This window comes from Mustelus asterias, chromosome 15 (genome assembly GCF_964213995.1).
Source record: "Mustelus asterias chromosome 15, sMusAst1.hap1.1, whole genome shotgun sequence".
Lineage (NCBI taxonomy): Eukaryota > Metazoa > Chordata > Chondrichthyes > Carcharhiniformes > Triakidae > Mustelus > Mustelus asterias.
In genome coordinates this window covers 94,215,137-94,234,149 of record NC_135815.1, presented here as the reverse complement: position 1 = coordinate 94,234,149, position 19,013 = coordinate 94,215,137, and the positions used below count along the sequence as shown (strand labels likewise).

The 19,013-nt window shown below is 46.9% G+C and overlaps 1 protein-coding gene across 1 annotated transcript in view; it reads right to left on the bottom strand.

The window, feature by feature from the left end:
- plcb1 (phospholipase C beta 1) overlaps positions 1-18,622 on the bottom strand; it is a 751,388-nt gene extending 732,766 nt beyond the window's left edge. The window contains exons 1-2 of the mRNA XM_078230364.1: positions 18,381-18,622; positions 13,124-13,201 (exon numbers count right to left, since the gene is read on the bottom strand). Coding sequence (XP_078086490.1) covers positions 13,124-13,201; positions 18,381-18,479 — 177 coding nt within the window. The 5' untranslated portion in view covers positions 18,480-18,622. The remainder of the gene's footprint in view (positions 1-13,123; positions 13,202-18,380) is intronic.
- Positions 18,623-19,013: the final 391 nt, after the last annotated feature.

Here is a 19,013-nt window from a genome sequence, read left to right as displayed (position 1 = left end):
ATGGTCACGACAATTTATACAACAGAAGGGAAGAGATTGGTTGGCAAGTCAACTTTGATTGGCCGAGGCACTGCCAAGGGGATAGGCACTTCTGCATTCGTCCTGATGGGTGCAAGGTGAAAAGCGTCAGTAACATGTCTCTTTATCCATAAGACCATAAGACATAGGAGCAGAATTAGGCATCTTGGCCCATCGAGTCTGCTCCGCCATTCAATCATGGCTGATATTTTTCTCACCCCCATTCTCCTGCCTTTTCCCCATAACCCCTGATCCCCTTATTAATCAAGAATCTATCCATCTCTGTCTTAAAGACACTCAATGGCCTGGCCTCCACAGCCTTCTGCGGCAAAGAGTTCCACAGATTCACCACTCTCTGGCTGAAGAAATTCCTCCTCATCTCTGTTTTAAAGGATCGTCCCTTTAGTCTGAGGTTGTGCCTGTTGGTTCTAGCTTTTCCTACTAGTGGAAACATCCTCTCCACGTCCACTCTATCCAGGCCTTGAGTATCCTGTAAGTTTCAATAAGATCCCCCCCTCATCCTTTTAAACTCCAATGAGTACAGACCCAGAATCCTCAACCGTTCCTCATATGACAAGCTCTTCATTCCAGGGATCATTCTTGTGAACCTCCTCTGGACCCTTTCCAAGGCCAGCACATCCTTCCTTAGAAACAGGGCCCAAAACTGCTCACAATACTCCAAATGAGGTCTGACCAAAGCCTTATACAGTCTCAGAAGTACATCCCTGCTCTTGTATTCTAGCCCTCTCGACATGAATGCTAACATTGCATTTGCCTTCCTAACTGCCGACTGAATCTGCACGTTAACCTTAAGAGAATCTTGAACAATGACTCCCAAGTCCCTTTGTGCTTCTGATTTCCTAAGCATTTCCCCATTTAGAAAATAGTCTATGCCTCCATTCCTCCTTCCAAAGTGTATAACCTCACACTTTTCCACAGTGTATTCCATCTACCACTTCTTTGTCCACTCTCCTAACCTTTACTTCCAGCGATATTCATGTCACACGCAACCCTGCAAATGGCATGTTCAGTGCGGCCAAAGTGCAAATGCTTATCAAGTAAGTAATGGAATATAATGTTTATTTATTAGTCACAAGGCTTACATTAACACTCCAATGAAGATACTGTGAAATCCCCCTCATCGGCCACACTCCGGCGCCTGTTCGGGTCAACGCACCTAACCAGCACGTCTTTCAGACTTTTTAACTGGAGCACCCGGAGGAAACCCACGCAAACACGGGGAGAACATACAAATTCCACACCGACAGTGACCCAAGCTGGGAGTCGAACCTGGGTCCCTGATGCTGTGAGGCAGCAGTGCTAACCACTGTGCCACCGTGCTGCCCCGGGTCCCTGGCGCTGTGAGGCAGCAGTGCTAACCACTGTGCCACCGTGCCACCCCATACTGCCACTTATATTGTGCAAGTAATAGTCACCAGGCACTGAAAACATGTACATGTCACTTCTAGCGCTTAGTGCCACTAATTCTCCCTGTTCTCCAGTGGCAAAGCATTCACCAGCATACCAATGTGTTGCTGCAATATCTAGCAAAGGCAGAGGGTGATGTGCAAAGCACAAAGTTGAACTATTAGCTTCAGTGCGCATTGATTCGCAATCAATACCCAACTACAAACAGAACTAAGTTGCCACTGACAGCTACTAAAGTTGACTGGTAATGTGAACTGCAAATGACCCGCTTTCATATCATATTAAAAGGCCAGTGATAATGGCACCAGCTCCTTACGTGGGTCGCACAGAGTTGGCAAGTGCATTTGCTATTCAGAACAGGTTAGGGAGAAGTGGTGGGCCAATGTGACTGCACCTGATTTCAAACCACTGCTCCCTCAACCAACAATGTTGTCAGGTCACCCTCCTATGAAACCAGGGGGCATCTTAAGGTGCCGTATGAAGATACAAGTTGATTTTGCAAATTTGGCTTGCAAGGGAACTGTCAGGATGTAATCCCTGCAATGATCACATTAGAGGTAATTTATTTTTATCTCGCAATGAGTTGCAACACCTCTCTGGAAAATGCCCAGGAATACAAACACTACACCTTGAGGTTGCCAAATTTCCACCCCTCTACTATTTGCCTTACTCGTTTAACTGAAGGCAGCTTCTCATCTCTTGCCTGAAATATTTGTCAGCAACAGTCCTTTAAAATCATAGAATCCCTATTGTGCAGAAGGGGGCTATTCAGCCCATCGAGTTTGCACTGACTCAGCGTTTTACCCAGGCACACACACCCCCGCCCACCTAATCCCCGTAACCCCTAATCCACCTAACCGACAAATCTTTGGACACTAAGGCACAATTTAGCATGGCCAATCCACCCAACCCACACATCTTTGGACACTAAGGGGCAATTTAGCATGGCCAATCCACCTAACCCTCGCATCTTGGGACACTAAGGCACAATTTAGCAAAGCTAATCCACCTAACCTGCACATCTTTGGGCACTCAGGGGTAATTTAGCATGGCCAATCCACCTAACCTGCACATCTTTGGGCACTCAGGGGTAATTTAGCATGGCCAATCCACCTAACCTGCACATCTTTGGACACTCAGGGGTAATTTAGCATGGCCAATCCACCTAACCTGCACATCTTTGGACACTCAGGGGTAATTTAGCATGGCCAATCCACCTAACCCTCGCATCTTGGGACACTAAGGCACAATTTAGCAAAGCTAATCCACCTAACCTGCACATCTTTGGGCACTCAGGGGTAATTTAGCATGGCCAATCCACCTAACCTGCACATCTTTGGACACTCAGGGGTAATTTAGCATGGCCAATCCACCTAACCTGCACATCTTTGGACACTCAGGGGTAATTTAGCATGGCCAATCCACCTAACCTGCACATCTTTGGACACTCAGGGGTAATTTAGCATGGCCAATCCACCTAACCTGCACATCTTTGGACACTAAGGGGCAAGTTAGCATGGCCAATCCACCTAACCTGCACATCTTTGGACACTAAGGGGCAATTTAGCATGGCCAATCCACCTAACCCGCACATCTTTGGACACTAAGGGGCAATTTAGCACAGTCAATGCACCTAATCTCCCATCACCCCCATCCACTTTGACTCATCCATTTGAATTATATTCATGGATTATGTTCAGAGGGAGGTGACGGTTGGAATGCGCTGCCTGAGGATGGTAGAGGTGGGTAGCCTCACATCCTTTAAAAAGTACCTGCATGAGCACCTGGCACGACATAACATTCAAGGCTACGGGCCAAGTGCTGGCAAATGGGATTAGTGGGAGGTCAGGTGTTTCACAAGTGGCGGTGCAGACGCGATGTGCTGAAGGGCCTCTTCTGCACTGTATGATTCTGTGATCTATGATATCATCACTCTAGAATCATAGAATCATAGAATTCCTACAGTGCTGAAGGAGGCCATTCGGCCCATCAAGCCTGCACTGATAACAATTCCACCCTGGTCTTATCCGTGAAACCCCATATATTTACTCTGCTAATCACCCAGATACTAAGGGGCAATTTAGCATGGCCAATCCACCAAACTCGCACATCTATGGACTGTGGGAGGAAACCGGAGCACCTGGAGGAAACCCACGCAGACATGGGGAGAACATGCAAACCCCACACGGACAGTGGCCCGAGGCTGGAATTGAACCCGGGTCCGTGGCACTGTGAGGCAACAGTGCTAACCACTGTGTCACAGTGCCGTCAAAAAAAAAAGCTAAGAGTAGCTTTAACTCCTTTGATGACGTGGGGGAGGGTATTTAGAACCAGGCCTTGGAGATTTTAACTGAAATAGTGCAGATAAAAGGGCCAGAGGAACAGTTTCATCAGAGTTATGGAACTTAATGGTGCAAGACACCCCCCCCTCGAACAGATGCAGCCCAAATGAGAAAAGCACTTTAGATTATTACACAGACGTTTTATGAATTTGGCCAGTGGGCAAGCAGTCTCATCAGTTTTCCCAACACAGTTTCCCAATCATGTCCCTGTCGTTTGCATTCTGATAAAGATGTTTGAAAATGATGGGGGGAAAAATAAGGTTTAACCAGCAAAAAAGTGATGAATAGTAAATTGGGTATCAGAACATGAAGAGGTGCAGATGGCAGCATTTTGTAACTTTGATTATTTTTCTTCTCCTGAAAGAGCTGCAGATGGTGACACTCCTTCGCTAATAAGTTGTACTCATGCCAGGCCACAACGCATTATGTTAATAATGTTGATGATCTTATGATCATTCATTCCCTCATGGCCCAACTAATTATTTCATAAGGGTTGCTTCTTTGAATATTTTTGGCTTCCAATGATGACTACCTAAGCTACCCATGTAAGTAAATCATGTATCTGAGGATCTCCTTTAGCTCAACATGCAGAGTCTGGTCTCTCTTTGCCTGATCTCTCATACTAGGGGAGGTGATGTCCTGGTGGTATTATCGCCAGACTACTAATTGGCTGAAGACCAAGATGGCGCCGGCGCGAGGCGACTTCTTGCGAGCTATGCCCAGCATACTTTCAAATTCCATCTTTTACTCTCGTTCTACGCTTCTCCAACTTCATTCTAATTCTTTTAAACTCTCTAACAATGCTTTAATTCAATATCTTACAGAATTAGCCCCTGTTCCTGCTCCTGGCCCATCCCCCGATAGTTTATAGCACATAAGGTGCAGATCCAGGTACTTCTTAAATGGGTTTGGGGTCTTTGTCTCCACCACCAACTCAAAGAATCATAGAATCCATACAGTGCAGAAGAGGCCATTCGGCCCATTGCATCTGCATCAACAGTCTGACAGAGTATCTTCCCCAGGCCCTCTGCCCCGCCCTATTCCTATAACCCCATACATTTGTCATGCCCAATCCATTTAACCTACGCATCTTGTGACACTAAGGGGCAATTTAGCATGGTCAATCCACCTCACCTACACGTCTTGGGACACTAAGGTTCAATTAAACATGGCCATTCCCCCAAATCTATGCATCGTGGGACACTAAGGGGCTGTTTAGCATGGCCAATCCACCTAACCTGCACATCTTGTGACACTAAGGGACAATTTAGCATGGCTAATCCACCTAACCTACATATCTTGGGACACTAAAGGGCAATTTAGCATGGCCAATCCACCTACCCTATGCATCTTGGGACACGAAAGGGCAATTTAGCATGGCCAAGCTACCTAATCTATGCATCTTTGAATACTAAGGGACAATTTAGCATGGCCGATCCGCCTAACCAATGCATCTTTGGACACTAAGGAGCAATTTAGCATGGCCAATCCACCTCACCTACACATCTTGGGACACTATGGGGCAATTTAGCATGGCGAATCCACCTAACCTACATATCGTGGAGCAATAAGGGGCAATTTAGCATGGCCAATTCATTTAACCTGGATACCTTATGAAACTAATGGGCAATTTAGCATGGCCAATCCACCTAACCTGTGCATCTTGGGACACTGTGGGGCAATTTGGCATGGCCAATCCACCTAACCTGCTCATCGCATTCCAGACACCCACCACCCTCTGTGTAAAAAGGTTTTTTCTCATGTCCCCTCTAATCCTTCCACCACTTAGCTTGAATCTATGTCCCCTGGTTTTTGAACGTTTTGCCAAGAGAAACAAGTTTGTTCTGTCCGCTCTATCTCTACCCCTCACCATTTTGTACACTTCAATCACGTCACCCCTCAGCCTTCTCTGTTCCAAGGCAAACAACCCCAACCTCTCCTCCCAGCTACAATTCTCCAGCCCTGGCAACATTCTCCTCTGCAATCGCTCCAGAGCAATTACGTCCTCGTTGCAATGTGGTGACGTTGATTTGTTTTGGATGTGGAAAAGGCTGTACTCAGTGTTTACTGAAGGAAAAATCCCAGGCCACAACATTGGATCTGTTCCAACTCAAGTTTCATGGTATGGACAAATTAATGGGAATATTGGTTTGAATGTGTAGTTCTCCCATGGGGTACTCACAGACAGCCCATGATGACAAACAGTTGGATACTCTGGAACAGATGGGTTGGTGGAACTAGGTAGACAAGCAGAGAGAAGCTTACCTGAGCTCTGTGCTGGTGACCAGCACTATCCCTGCCCGCGGTTGGAACTTGTATCAACGCTCTTTAGATATTTATTCTTTATTTATTCTTTCATGGGATGTGATCATCACTGGCTCAGCCAGCATTTATTGCCAATCCCTAATTACCTTTGAGAAGGTGGTGGTGAGCCTTCTTGGATTTGATTTATTATTGTCACATGTATCATTATACAGTGAAAAGTATTGTTTCTTGCGCGCTATACAGACAAAGCATACCATTCATAGAGAAGGAAAGGAGAGAGTGCAGAATGTAATGTTACAGTCATAGCTAGGGTGTAGAGAAAGATCAGCTTAATGCGAGGTAGGTCCATTCAAAAGTCTTATGGCAGCAGGGAAGAAGCTGTTCTTGAGTCGGTTGGTACGTGACCTCAGACTTTTGTATATTTTTCCTTATGGGAGAAGGTGGAAGACAGAATGTCCGGGGTGCGTGGGGTCCTTAATTATTCTGGCTGCTTTTCCGAGGCAGCGGGAAGTATAGACGGAGTCAATGGATGGGAGGCTAGTTTGCGTGATGGATTGAGCTACATTTTGTAGTTCCTTGCAGTCTTGGGTAGAGCAGGAGCCATACCAAGCTGTGATACAACCAGAAAGAATGCTTTCTATGGTGCATCCTTAAAAGTTGGTGAGAGTCTCGGTTGACATGCCAAATTTCCTTAGTCTTCTGAGAAAGTAGTGGCGTTGGTGGGCTTTCTTAACTATAGTGTCGGCATGGAGGTCCAGGACAGGTTCTTGAATGGCTGTAGCTCCTGTGGTGTACGTACACCTGCAGTACTGTTAGGAAGGGCATTTCAAGATGTCGACCCAGCGACAGTGAAGGAACGGCGATGCAGTTCCAAGCCAGAATGCTGTGTGGCTTGGACGGAACTTGCAGGTACTGCCCTTGTTCTTCTAGGTGGTAGAGGTTTGGAAGGTGTTGTTGTAGGATGCTTGACGAATTGCTGCAGTGCACCTTGTTAATGGTACACACTGCTGTCACTGCTGTACATTGGTGGAGGGAGTGAGTGCTTAAGGTGGTGGATGGGGTGCCAATCAAATGGGTTGTTTTGTCCTGGATGATATCGAGATGCTTGAGTGTTGTTGGAGCTGCACCCATCCAGGCAGGTGGGGAGTATTCCATCACACTGCTGACTTGTGCCTTGTCAATGCTGGACAGGAGTCAGGAGATGGGTTATTCAACGCAGTTTCCCCAGCCTCTGACCTGCTCTTGTAACCACAGTGTTTATATGGTGGGTTCAGTTTATAAGGCCGGTCTACTTATGGGCGTCATGGTGGCACAATGGTTAGCACTGTTGCCTCACAGCGCCAGGGACCCGGGTTCGATACCCGGCTGTCACTGTCAGTGTGGAGTCAGCACATTCTCCCCGTGTCTGCGTGGGTTTCCTCCGGGTGCTCCAGTTTCCTCCCACAGTCCAAAGATGTGCGGGTTAGGTAGATTGGCCATGTTAGATTGCTCCTTACTGCCAGAGGGATTAGGTGGGTAAATATGTGGGGTTATGGGGATAGGACCTTGGTAGGATTGGTGTCAGTGCAAACTTGATGGCCAAGTGGCCTCATTCTGCACTGTAGGGATTCTATGTTTCTATGATTCTACTTACGCCTCAATTACCCAAGTCCTGCATGTCTACAAGAAACTCTGCATGTATGGCACACAGAAACTCCAGCGAGCTTCTCCTTCAGTTTGGCTTAAAGTCTCTTAATTAAATTGATGGATCTCCGCACAGATCAAGCACTCAATTTACTCGCAAGAAAGTCTCAGTGGAGCTCCATGATAGGGAAGTGATCAATCCATCATCAGTGGGCTGGTGCGATTGGCCAAACTGGCTGTCAGTTACAGAGGAAACATACAGCACAAAGGTTGCCTCTCATGCACCGCTGTGTCCCCCATAGGGGGGCACGGTAGCACAGTGGTTAGCATTGCTGCTTCACAGCTCCAGGGACCTGGGTTCGATTCCCAGCTTGGGTCACTGTCTGTGTGGAGTTTGCACATTCTCCTCGTGTCTGCATGGGTTTCCTCCGGGTGCTCCGGTTTCCTCCCACAGTCCAAAGATGTGCGGGTTAGGTTGATTGGCCAGGTTAAAAATTGCCCCTTAGAGTCCTGAGATGTGTAGGTTAGAGGGATTAGCGGGTAAATATGTGGGGGTAGGGCCTGGGTGGGATTGTGGTCGGTGCAGACTCGATGGGCCGAATGGCCTCCTTCTGCACTGTAGGATTTCTATGATCCTTCAGTTTCCAACATTTCCTTCAGACCTGAAATTGCATGGGCCCGCCTTGTCTCGCCAGTGGCGAATGGACCTACCACAGTGGCTATAAGAGCAGGTCAGGGGCTAGGAAGACTGCGGCGAATAACTCATCTCCTGACACCCCAAAGCCTGTCCACCATCTACAAGACACAAATCGAGTGTGTAATGGAATACTCCCCACTTGCCTGGATCGGTCAAACAACACTCAAGAAGCTCAATACCACCAGGACAAAGCAGCCCACTTGATTGGCACCACATCTACAAACATCTACGAAAGGTTGTGAATATAACCCAATCCATCACGCAAACCAGCCTCCCATCCATTGACTCTGTCTACACTTCCCGCTGCCTCGGCAAAGCAGGACCTCACACACCCCGGACATTCTCTCTTCCACCTTCTTCCATCGGGAAAAAGATACAAAAGTCTGAGGTCACGTACAACCGACTGAAGACAAGCGTTTTCCCTGCTGCTGTCAGACTTTTGAATGGACCTACCTCGCATTAAGTTGATCTTTCTCTACACTCTAGCTATGACTGTAACACTACATCCTGCACTCTCTCCTTTCCTTCTCTATGAACGGTATGCTTTGTCTGCAAGAAACAATACTTTTCACTGTATGTTAATACATGTGACAATAAATCAAATCAAAATCAAATCAAATCGACTCCCTCTAGCCCTGACGCTCAGTAGCGGCAGTGTGTACTGGCTACAAGATGCACTGCAGCAATTTCCAAAGATCCTTTTTGTGGTACCTCGGATGCTAAGTGGGACACCTGATGTTTCCAGGAAACCAGGGAAAGCAATAGAGGAGGAATTTTCACAAGAGTTTTTCCAACTCAGAAGGAAGCTTGATTGGCACCACATCTACAAACATCCACTCCCTCCACCACCGACGCTCAGTAGCAGCAGTGTGTACTATCTACAAGATGCATTGCAGCAATTCACCAAAGATCCTTAGACAGCACCTTCCAAACCCACGACCACTTCCATCTAAAAGGACGAGGGCAGCAGATACATGGGAACACCACCACCTGCAAGTTCCCCTCCTCGCCACTCACCATCCTGACTTGGAAATACATCGCCATTTCTTCGCAGTCGCTGGGTCAAAATCGTGGAATTCCCTCCCTAACAGCATTGTGGGTCAACCCACAGCACATGGACTGCAGCGATTCAAGAAGGCAGCTCACCACCACCTTCTCAAGGGCAACTAGGGATGGGCAATAAATGCTGGCCTTGCCAGCGACGTCCAGGATCCACGAATGAATAAAAAAAAACATTAAGAAATTGACAACTGAATAATCTCCAGTGACAAAATCAGAATGTTGTTGTCTTGTTGCAAGAAGAATTCTACTGAGAAGCTGAAGGGAAGTAAAGTACTTTACCAGATTAAATATGCCACCAATTGGCCAGAGGCTAAAGGGTAAAACAAATTACCTCACTGAAAGCAAGGCGCACATCACTGCGCTCCTGCAACACATTAAACAAAGACAGGGACTTGCAAGCCCATTCATCGATCCCATAAATATTTGTGACAACCAGACAACCTGCCTTTTGCTATCAAATAATAATTGACTTCAATCCAATACAGCACGGCAGCAAGCTGGAAAAGAAGGACCATCAACATTTTTATCTGTAACCCTTCATTTACCAGACATGCCAACACCTGCAAATTTATCCAGAGAGAATCATAGAAATCATAGAATCCCCACAGTGCAGAAGGAGGCCATTCAGCCCATTGATTCTGCACTGACAACAATTCCACCCAGGCCTTATCCCCGTAGTCTCATGTATTAACCCGCTAATCCCTCTAACCTACACATCCCAGGACACTAAGGGGCAATTTAGCATGGCCAATCAACCTAAACCGCACAATCTTTGGATTGTGGGAGGAAACCAGAGCACCCAGAGGAAACCCACGCAGACACGGGGAGAATGTGCAAACTCCACACCCACAGTAACCAAGGCCAGAATTGAACCTGGCTCCCTGGCGCTGTGAGGCAGCAGTGCTAACCACTGTAAAAAAAAATGGATGTTACTCAGCGCAGTGCTCTTAAAAGAAAAACGGCAAGAACTTGCTTTTTCGACAGTGCATTTGATGCAACGATATTCATGAAGATGCTTTGGCAGAAGCAGCACGGCGGCACAGTGGTTAGCGCTGCTGCCTCACAGCGCCAGGGACCCAGGTTCAATTCCGGCCCCGGGTCATTGTCTGTGTGGAGTTTGCACCTTCTCCTCGTGTCTGCGTGGGTTTCCTCCGGGTGCTCCAGAATTGAACCAGTATTTCGAACTAAATTCATGATTGGGCAATCGAATGCTCAAATCACTGCATTTATGTTCTTTACCGACAGGAGTCACGTGGGGGCAACACGGTGGCACAGTGGTTAGCACGGCTGCCTCACAGCACCAGGGACCCGGGTTCAATCCCAGCCTCAGGAGACTGTCTGTCGGAGTTTGGACGTTCTCCCTGTGTCTGTGTCGGTTTCCTCCGGGTGCTCCAGAATTGAACCCGGGTCCCTGGCACCCTGAGGCTGCAGTGTTAACCACTGTGCCGCCGTGCTGCCCTGATTGGCCAACCAACGTACTTTACATTTGCGTCAAGATTCACTTTTATTTCAGATGTTCAGCATTCCATTTTTGTCCTTTAGGAATTTAAGAAAAGAGCCCTCTGTTTATCAGTGGAAGGAATTGTAAGCAATATGGCACCGGAGCAGGGGGGTGAGGGTGGGAGCATGTGGCCTTAGCTGGTCAAAAACTTAAATTGCTCGTTTATCAATCAATTCTTTGACAAGAGAAGTTTCGTTCGACAACCGTGCCGCACATAATCGCCCTCTCCCCACCCCCAAGATACTTTTCAATGTTTTTGCAATTCACCAACTGGATGAATGCTTTGATTCACAGCCTAAGGACATCCCTACGTCTTGGCTCGAGTCTCCCAGGAGACAAAATCCTCTGTCTGCAAAGGCAGGAATTTGGGAGCATAAAAATAGAAACAGCAAACCCATCGTTCACATTTCACAGATCCCTCAAAATCAGGTTAAAGGCTTTGCGCTTGGAATTAACTGCATTGTGATGAGGTATCTATATTTCCAAAAGTCGTCTTCAAGATTTATCACAGAATAGAATCCCTACAGTGCAGAAGGAGGCCATTCAGCCCATCATTCTTGACATAAGATTTTTTTTCAATTCCAGTAACTGAAGGCCAGTGATGGACGGTCGTCAGAAATAAAGATGGAAATTAGAAATGAAGTGAGCAAGTACACAGTCGGTCAACAGGGCTGGCACGGTGGCACAGTGGCTGGCACTGCTGCCTCACAGCACCACGGACCCGGGTTCAATTCCAGCCTTGGGTCACTGTCTCTGCGGATTCTCCCTGTGTCTGCGTGGGTTTCCTCCGGGTGCTCCAGTTTCCTCCCACACTCCAAAGATGTGCGAGTTAGGTTGATTGGCCATGCTAGGGTAAATACGTGGGGTTATGGGGATACGGCCTGGGTGGGATTGTTGTGGGTGCAGACTTGATGGCACTGCTGCTTCACAATGCCAGGGGACCCAGGTTCAATTCCGGCCTCGGGTGACTTCAGGTTTGCACTTTCTCTCCATCTCTGCATGGGTTTCCTCCGGGTGCTCCGGTTTCCTCCCACAGTCCAAAGAATCATAGAATCCGTACAGTGCAGAAGGAGGCCATTTGGTCCTTCGAGTCTGCACCGACAGCAATCCCACCCAGGCCCTACCCCCCAACCCCACACATATACCCTTCCAATCCCCCTGACACTGAAGCGCAATTTAGCATGGCCAATCCACCTAACCCGCACATCTTTGGAGTGTGGGAAGAAACCGGAGCACCCGGAGGAAACCCACGCAGCCACGGGGAGAATGTGCAAAGTCCACACAGACAGTGACCCGAGGCCAGAATTAACCTCGGGTCCCTGGCGCTGTGGGGCAACAGTGCTCACCACTGTGCCGCCGTGGCCGCCCCTTGTGCCACCGTGTGCCGGCTAGGTTGATTGGCCATATTTAATTGCCCTTTAGTGTCAGGGAGATTAGCCGGGTAAGTAACGGGGATAGGGCCTGGGTGGGATTGGTGCAGGCTCGATGGGCCGGGTGGCCTCTTTCTGCACTGTCGGGACTGTATGAACAACAGAAGGGAAGAGAGAGAAAGAGGGAAAAGTAAATGTTGCCGTCTGCAGGGTTGGCCTCCATCTGACCTCAGCTAACCCGTCCTTTTTGGAAGCAATAAACGCTGCCCTGCTCCTTCTGCGGAATGCACAACTGACCACAAGTTTCCTCCTCTCAGTTCGAAACAAAAAGCGCAAGTTCTCCAAGCACAACGTGGCTGAATGCAAGCGCGACAGCTGAAAAGGTGACCAGCTCGGAACGCCTGCCCTCTCAGCTGTTTCTGGTTTTGCTGCCACATTCCCCACGAGTCAGCTCACTTCTATTCTGGGGGCTGACAGACCTTGAGACAATTCACTGGGGACAATCGACCCCGGTCCTTGCACAATATTTAAACAGGCTTTCAAGTAGGATGAAAATGAAAGGATCCTTAATTTTGATAGTGGTGAGGCAAAAATATTTGTGTAGCAAATAATTCAACAGTTGATATGCAATGGTAAAGATCCTTGTTTTTATCATACTTCCAATCTATGCCTGCTTCATACCCAGCGATTTGCAGGCTGATTCCAAAACTATTATGCAGTCAGAGGTTAACTGATTCCCTTACGAGTGCCGAAGCTAATGAACCATTGCTTACCTGCAGAAGGTTCTTTGGCAATAAACTGGGATTAATATTCTCACCTTATTTTGATCTGTCCAGTACAGGAACAATCCCTGTGGATCCAATTTCAAGGTAATAGGAGTTACAGAAGTGGAGTCCTAGCAACAGGGAATTAAAGAAAAAAAAACACAGTCATGATACTTATTGTGACCATTTAATCTCTGAAAGTGTTAATGAGTAACACTAATAACCTCCCCAGGTGAAAATTTCAAAGGCCACGTCACATGAACAAGCACACTTATATTTCTTGTGGTTGTAAAGCTCATGGAATCATAGAATCCCGACCGTGCAGAAGGAGGCCATTCGGCCCATCGAGGCTGCACCGACAACAATCCCACCCAGGCCCTATCCCCGTAACCCCATGCATTTACCCTGCCAGACACAAAGGGGCAGTGTCTGTGTGGGTTTCCTCCGGGTGCTCCGGTTTCCTCTCACAGTCCAAAGATGTGCAGGTTAGATAGATTGGCCATGCTAAAGTTGACCCTAGTGTCAGGGGGATTAGCAGGGTAAATATGTGGGGTTACGGGGGACGGGGCCTGGGTGGGATTGTGGTTGGTGCAGACTCGATGGGCCGAATGGCTTCCTTCTGCACTGTAGGGATTGTATGGATTCTATTACCAATGCCAATGCACCTAACCTGCACATTTTCGGACTGTGGGAGGAAACCAGAGCACCCGGGGGAAACCCACGCAGACACAGGAAGAACGTGCAAACTCCACACAGTGACCCGAAGCCGGAATTGAACCCGGGTCCCTGGCGCTGTGAGGCAGCAGTGCTAACCATTGTGCCACCGTGCCACTCATACCAAAGCACCTACAGGAATAGTGCTGCATTAAATGCACTGTCTAAAAGCAAGTTCTTGCTGTTTTTCTTTTAAGAGCATTGCACTGAGTAACATCCACATATTTTTTCACTCCATTCTTTAGACAGCACGGTGGCACAGTGGTTAGCACTGCTGTCTCACAGCGCCAGGGACCTGGGTTCGATTCCTGGCTTGGGTCATTGTCTGCGTGGAGTTTGCACGTTCTCCCCGTGTCTGTGTGGGTTTCCTCCAGGTGCTCTGGTTTCCTTCCACAATCTGAAAGAAATATTAGTTAGGTGCACTGGCCATGCTAAATTCTTCCTCAGTGTACCCGAACAGGCGCCGGAGGTGGCGACTAGAGGATTTTCACAGTAACTTCATTGCAGTATTGATGTAAGTCTACTGGTGTCACTAATAAATAAACTTAAAACTAAAGTTACAAAGCCATTGCTGAGAATGGACCAGGCAAACCCAAATCCATTCTTTGCTTGCTCAATCAACTAAATCCAACTGAGTCCAATTCAAAGTTTCAAAGTCCGATTCAAAGACAGAGCTACTCAAAGCTCCAGTGCACAAAAATACACAACAGGACAGTTGAGTAAGGAATAAAAGGAGAAGTTGCTGAATAAACTCAGCAGGTCTGGCAGCGTCTGTGGAGCGAGTTTAAGTTAAGTTAATTTATTAGTGTCACAAATAGGCTTACACTAACACTGCAATGAAGTTACTGTGAAAATCCCCCAGTCACTACACTCCGGCACCTGTTCGGGTACACTGAGGGAGAATTTCGCACGGCCAATGCACCTAACCAGCACGTCTTTTGGACTGCACGAGGAAACCCACGCAGACACGGGGAGAACTTGCAAACTTCAAACAGGCAGTGACCCAAGCCGGGTCCCTGGCACAAGAGAGACAAACAAGATTGGCGGCATGGTAGCACAGTGGCTAGCACTGCTGCTTCACAGCTCCAGGGTTCAATTCCTGGCTTGGGTCACTGTCTGTGTGGAGTTTGCACATTCTCCCCGTGTCTAGGTGGGTTTCCTCCGGGTGCTCCGGTTTCCTCCCACAGTCCAAAGATGTGCGTGTTAGGTTGATTGGCCATGCTAAAATTGCCCTTTAATGTCCTGGGATGCGTAGGTTAGAGGGATTAGCGGGTAAATATGTAGGGATATGGGGGTAGGGCCTGGGTGGGATTGTGGTCGGTGCAGACTCGATGGGCCAGATGACCTCTTTCTGCACTGTAGGGTTTCTATGATTCTATGAAGATCCAAGCTGCCAAGATGAGGCACTGCACCCCATTTGGGCTTGATCTGGCGTTTGATCTTAGCCAACATTTTTGATGCCTCTGTATTCATGGGGCGTTCTGAAAGCAATTAACATGGGTGCGAGGAGCTCTAAGCAACTTAGGAGTCCTCGATACAATATATGGTTAAATAGCAAGCAATAATTGCATTCTATTTTCAATTAATAACCTTTACTGATTGAGAAGTCCTATTTTACTTTAGCTGGGAGGAGATCTGCTACAAGAATTTTGTTTTGCCAGTGTATGTGTGCCTTTTTTTAAAGTTTATTTATTAGTCACAAGTTAGCTTACATTAACACTGTGGAAATTCCCTACTCGCCACACTCCGGCGCCTGTTCGGGTACACTGAGGGAGAATTTAGCACGGCCAATGCACCTAACCAGCACATCTTTCAGACTGTGGGAGGAAATCCACACAGACAGTGACCCAGGTTGGGAATCGAACCCGGGTCCCTGGCATTGTGAGGCAGCAGAGCTAACCACTGTGCCACCGCGTGTCTTGAGTGGTTTGTTTGAGTTGTCAAGTGCATGTTGGACCCTGAGACCCATGGATGGAATTAATCTCCTCAATTGGTGTTAATCTTTGTACCATTTGTAACCCTGTACATTCTCAAAGGGGCGCAAGAATGATGTCCAGAGAGATCAGTGCCCCCCAAAAATGGAAAGAAATACTTTGTGCATTACATATGTTTTTTTTTTAAGTTCTCTTAACGCTACTCTGGTCTTTTTTTAATAAAAGGTTTGTTTTTCAATCTCTCCCCAATTCCTCTCAGATATCCAGGCTGGTTTTTCTTTTGGCTTGCATAACAACACAACACAGGCGGGTGCAAATGCATTTGTGAAAGTGTTATTGCACATCGGATTCCCGAATCTCAGAGACGCAGTTTGCCTCGCTACGTGGGGAGCCGGAGGTTGCATCTTAAATTGGGGGATTATCATTGAGGTGGATTGGTACGGTCCATATCTCCATCAGCTGGGAGCAACAGACACACACATCAAAAGGCACAAACCCACACAGACCAGAGGCTCAAATACACAGAGATCAACGCAGGATGTGCCAGAGACACCCAAATCAGGCATGGAACCCGAAGGTTCGCCTTTCGGGTTCCATGTACACAAACCATCATGCACACACAGACCAAATACACAAATACACACAGACCCAGAGACACACATACAAACGTACACGGACACACACACACACAGTCTCAAATCCACTCAGACCCAGAGTGACACACACACAAATTCACACAGAACCAGATACACACACAGTCTCAAATACACCCAGACCCAGACACACACACACAATCCACACAACCATAATACACACACAGGCTCAAATCCACACAGACACACATACGAGCAGACAAATGCATGCACAGGCTCAAATAGATACATATATGCATACAAATACACCCAGACCAAAGACACACACACACGCGCAGGCTCAAATCCACATAGACAAGAGACACACCGACAAGCAGAGCAGACAAATACATACACAGACACAAAGATACACACAGGCTCAAATACACACACACAGGTTCAAATAACAAACCAAAGTATGCAGATACCGCCCCCCCCCCCCCACACGCACACACCCACAGACCAAGGAAACACACATAAGCATTCAGACTGAAGATGCACACACATACACACAGCAACCGAATGCACACATGTATACACAGACAAAAAATACACAGAGACCCAAGTGTACACATATCAAAGACACACACATACACAGACTGAAGACACACAAGTATATACAGACTAAAAACACACACACACACAATTATACTCAAATCAAAGACACAAACAGTACACACAGACCAAAAATACACAAACATATACAAAGAGCAAAACCACTCACACAAGTACACACAGACCAAAGACACACACATAAACACAAGTATACACAGGCCAAAGGCACACTCACAGGGACGGAAGACACACAAGTATATACAGACTAAAAACACACACACAAGCATACACAGACCAAAGGCACACTCACACAAGTACACACAGACCAAAGACACACTCACACAAGTACATATAGGCTCATATACACACAGCTGGTCATACATTTCTGCGAGATATCTGATCAACCACGCGTCCATTGAAATGAACAGAAAAAAACACAAAGATTCCTAAACGTCGGGCACACACAACACCCACAGTGCAGATAAAAAAAGAGGGGACACGAGTTACATCGAGGTGAACCGGGCTCTGCTCAAGGCAAACGGGGAGGGGAGAATTCAGACCTCCGGGAAGCGTTTGGAAGGAGGCTGGAGAGGGTTAATTCAGACAAGAGGAGGAAAGGGAGATGGGGGTTCGAGCCCAGTGCACTCAGACTGCCGCTTGTTGCATGCTGGCAGGGGAGCTATTTTTATCAGCAACCTCCTCCTCCTCGGAGCGGTGACAGATCGAGGAGAGACCCCGCTCAGGTACCTTCCTGGTGAGGCTGGACCTCCCGTGAAAGGCAGCGATTGCTATAGCAGCAGCCAATGCACAGAGACAGAGAGAGAATTAAAACACATGGCTTCCTCTTTTAAATAATATTAACCTCCTGAATAAAAGGAGAGGGGGTACTTTCTGCAATATTTATTACAGGCAGAGAGAGAATTAAAACACATGGGCCCGTTTTTAAAATAATATTAACATTCTGAATAAAAGGAGACGGGATGCATTTTACAATATTTCCTGCAGACACACAGAGAGAGAATTAAAACACATGGAGTCTTTTTTTTAAATAATATTAACATTCAGAATAAAAGGGGGTACATTCTGTAATATTTATTGCAGAGAGAGAATTAAAATGCATGGATTGATTTTTAAAATAATATTAAGATTCAGAATAAAAAGGAGGGTGTACATTCTTAATATTTACTGTAGACAGAGAGAGAATTAAAATGCATGGATTGATTTTTTAAATAATATTAAGATTCAGAATAAAAAGGTGGGGTACATTCTTAATATTTACTGCAGACAGAGAGAATTAAAACACACAGGTTCCTTTTATAAATTAATATTAACATTCAGAATAAAAGCAGAGGGGGTGTGCATTCTGCAATATTTACATCTAGTTTTGAAATTAACACAGCAATTGCCTCTCAATAACGCGTCAGTTTCAGAATAACAATCCCCTCCCTGGTTAAGAAAGCTGTATCAGTACTCACATCGTCCCATTTCATAAATTTGCTTCCCTTCTTTAAGTTTTCAGGCACGTAAACAGGTTTGAGCTGAAGAGCGTGGACTCCAGGCTGAGCCCCAGCCATTGAAATACATTTAAACTTCCTTGAAGTCAAGGTGGGAGATCAGTTGTTTTAACAGAAAAAAACCCAAATCAATTAAAAAAAAACACACTCAGAAATAATCAGGCTAATTCAGATGTCAGTAACCCTCCTTCCTCCCTTCCTTTTAATCCTCTTCTATTTTCCCAGCTAACTGAGTCAGTGATACACACATCAAAATAAAAACAGCCCGGTCTTATGCTGGGATAGCCAAGTGAAGCAGGCAGTCAAAGTCTCACGTTGTCTCCCTCAACAGTGTTGCGAGTGGAACCCAGCCACTGAAGGGATGGTCTGCACCAGGGCTATCGAGGTTCCACGGGCAAAGGAGACCAACATTATTCTGTTTTAGCAAGAAAATAAGCCCAGTGAGTGACTGTCTCTCCGTTCAACACAGCTCTCTCTCTATCTCCCTCTCTCTTCCTCTCTCTCAGACACACGCTAGGCACACATGTATACAGCGTACAGCGACTCCTAGCTAATAGCTATTGTCACAACCAATAGCATCCCAGACCTCAATGC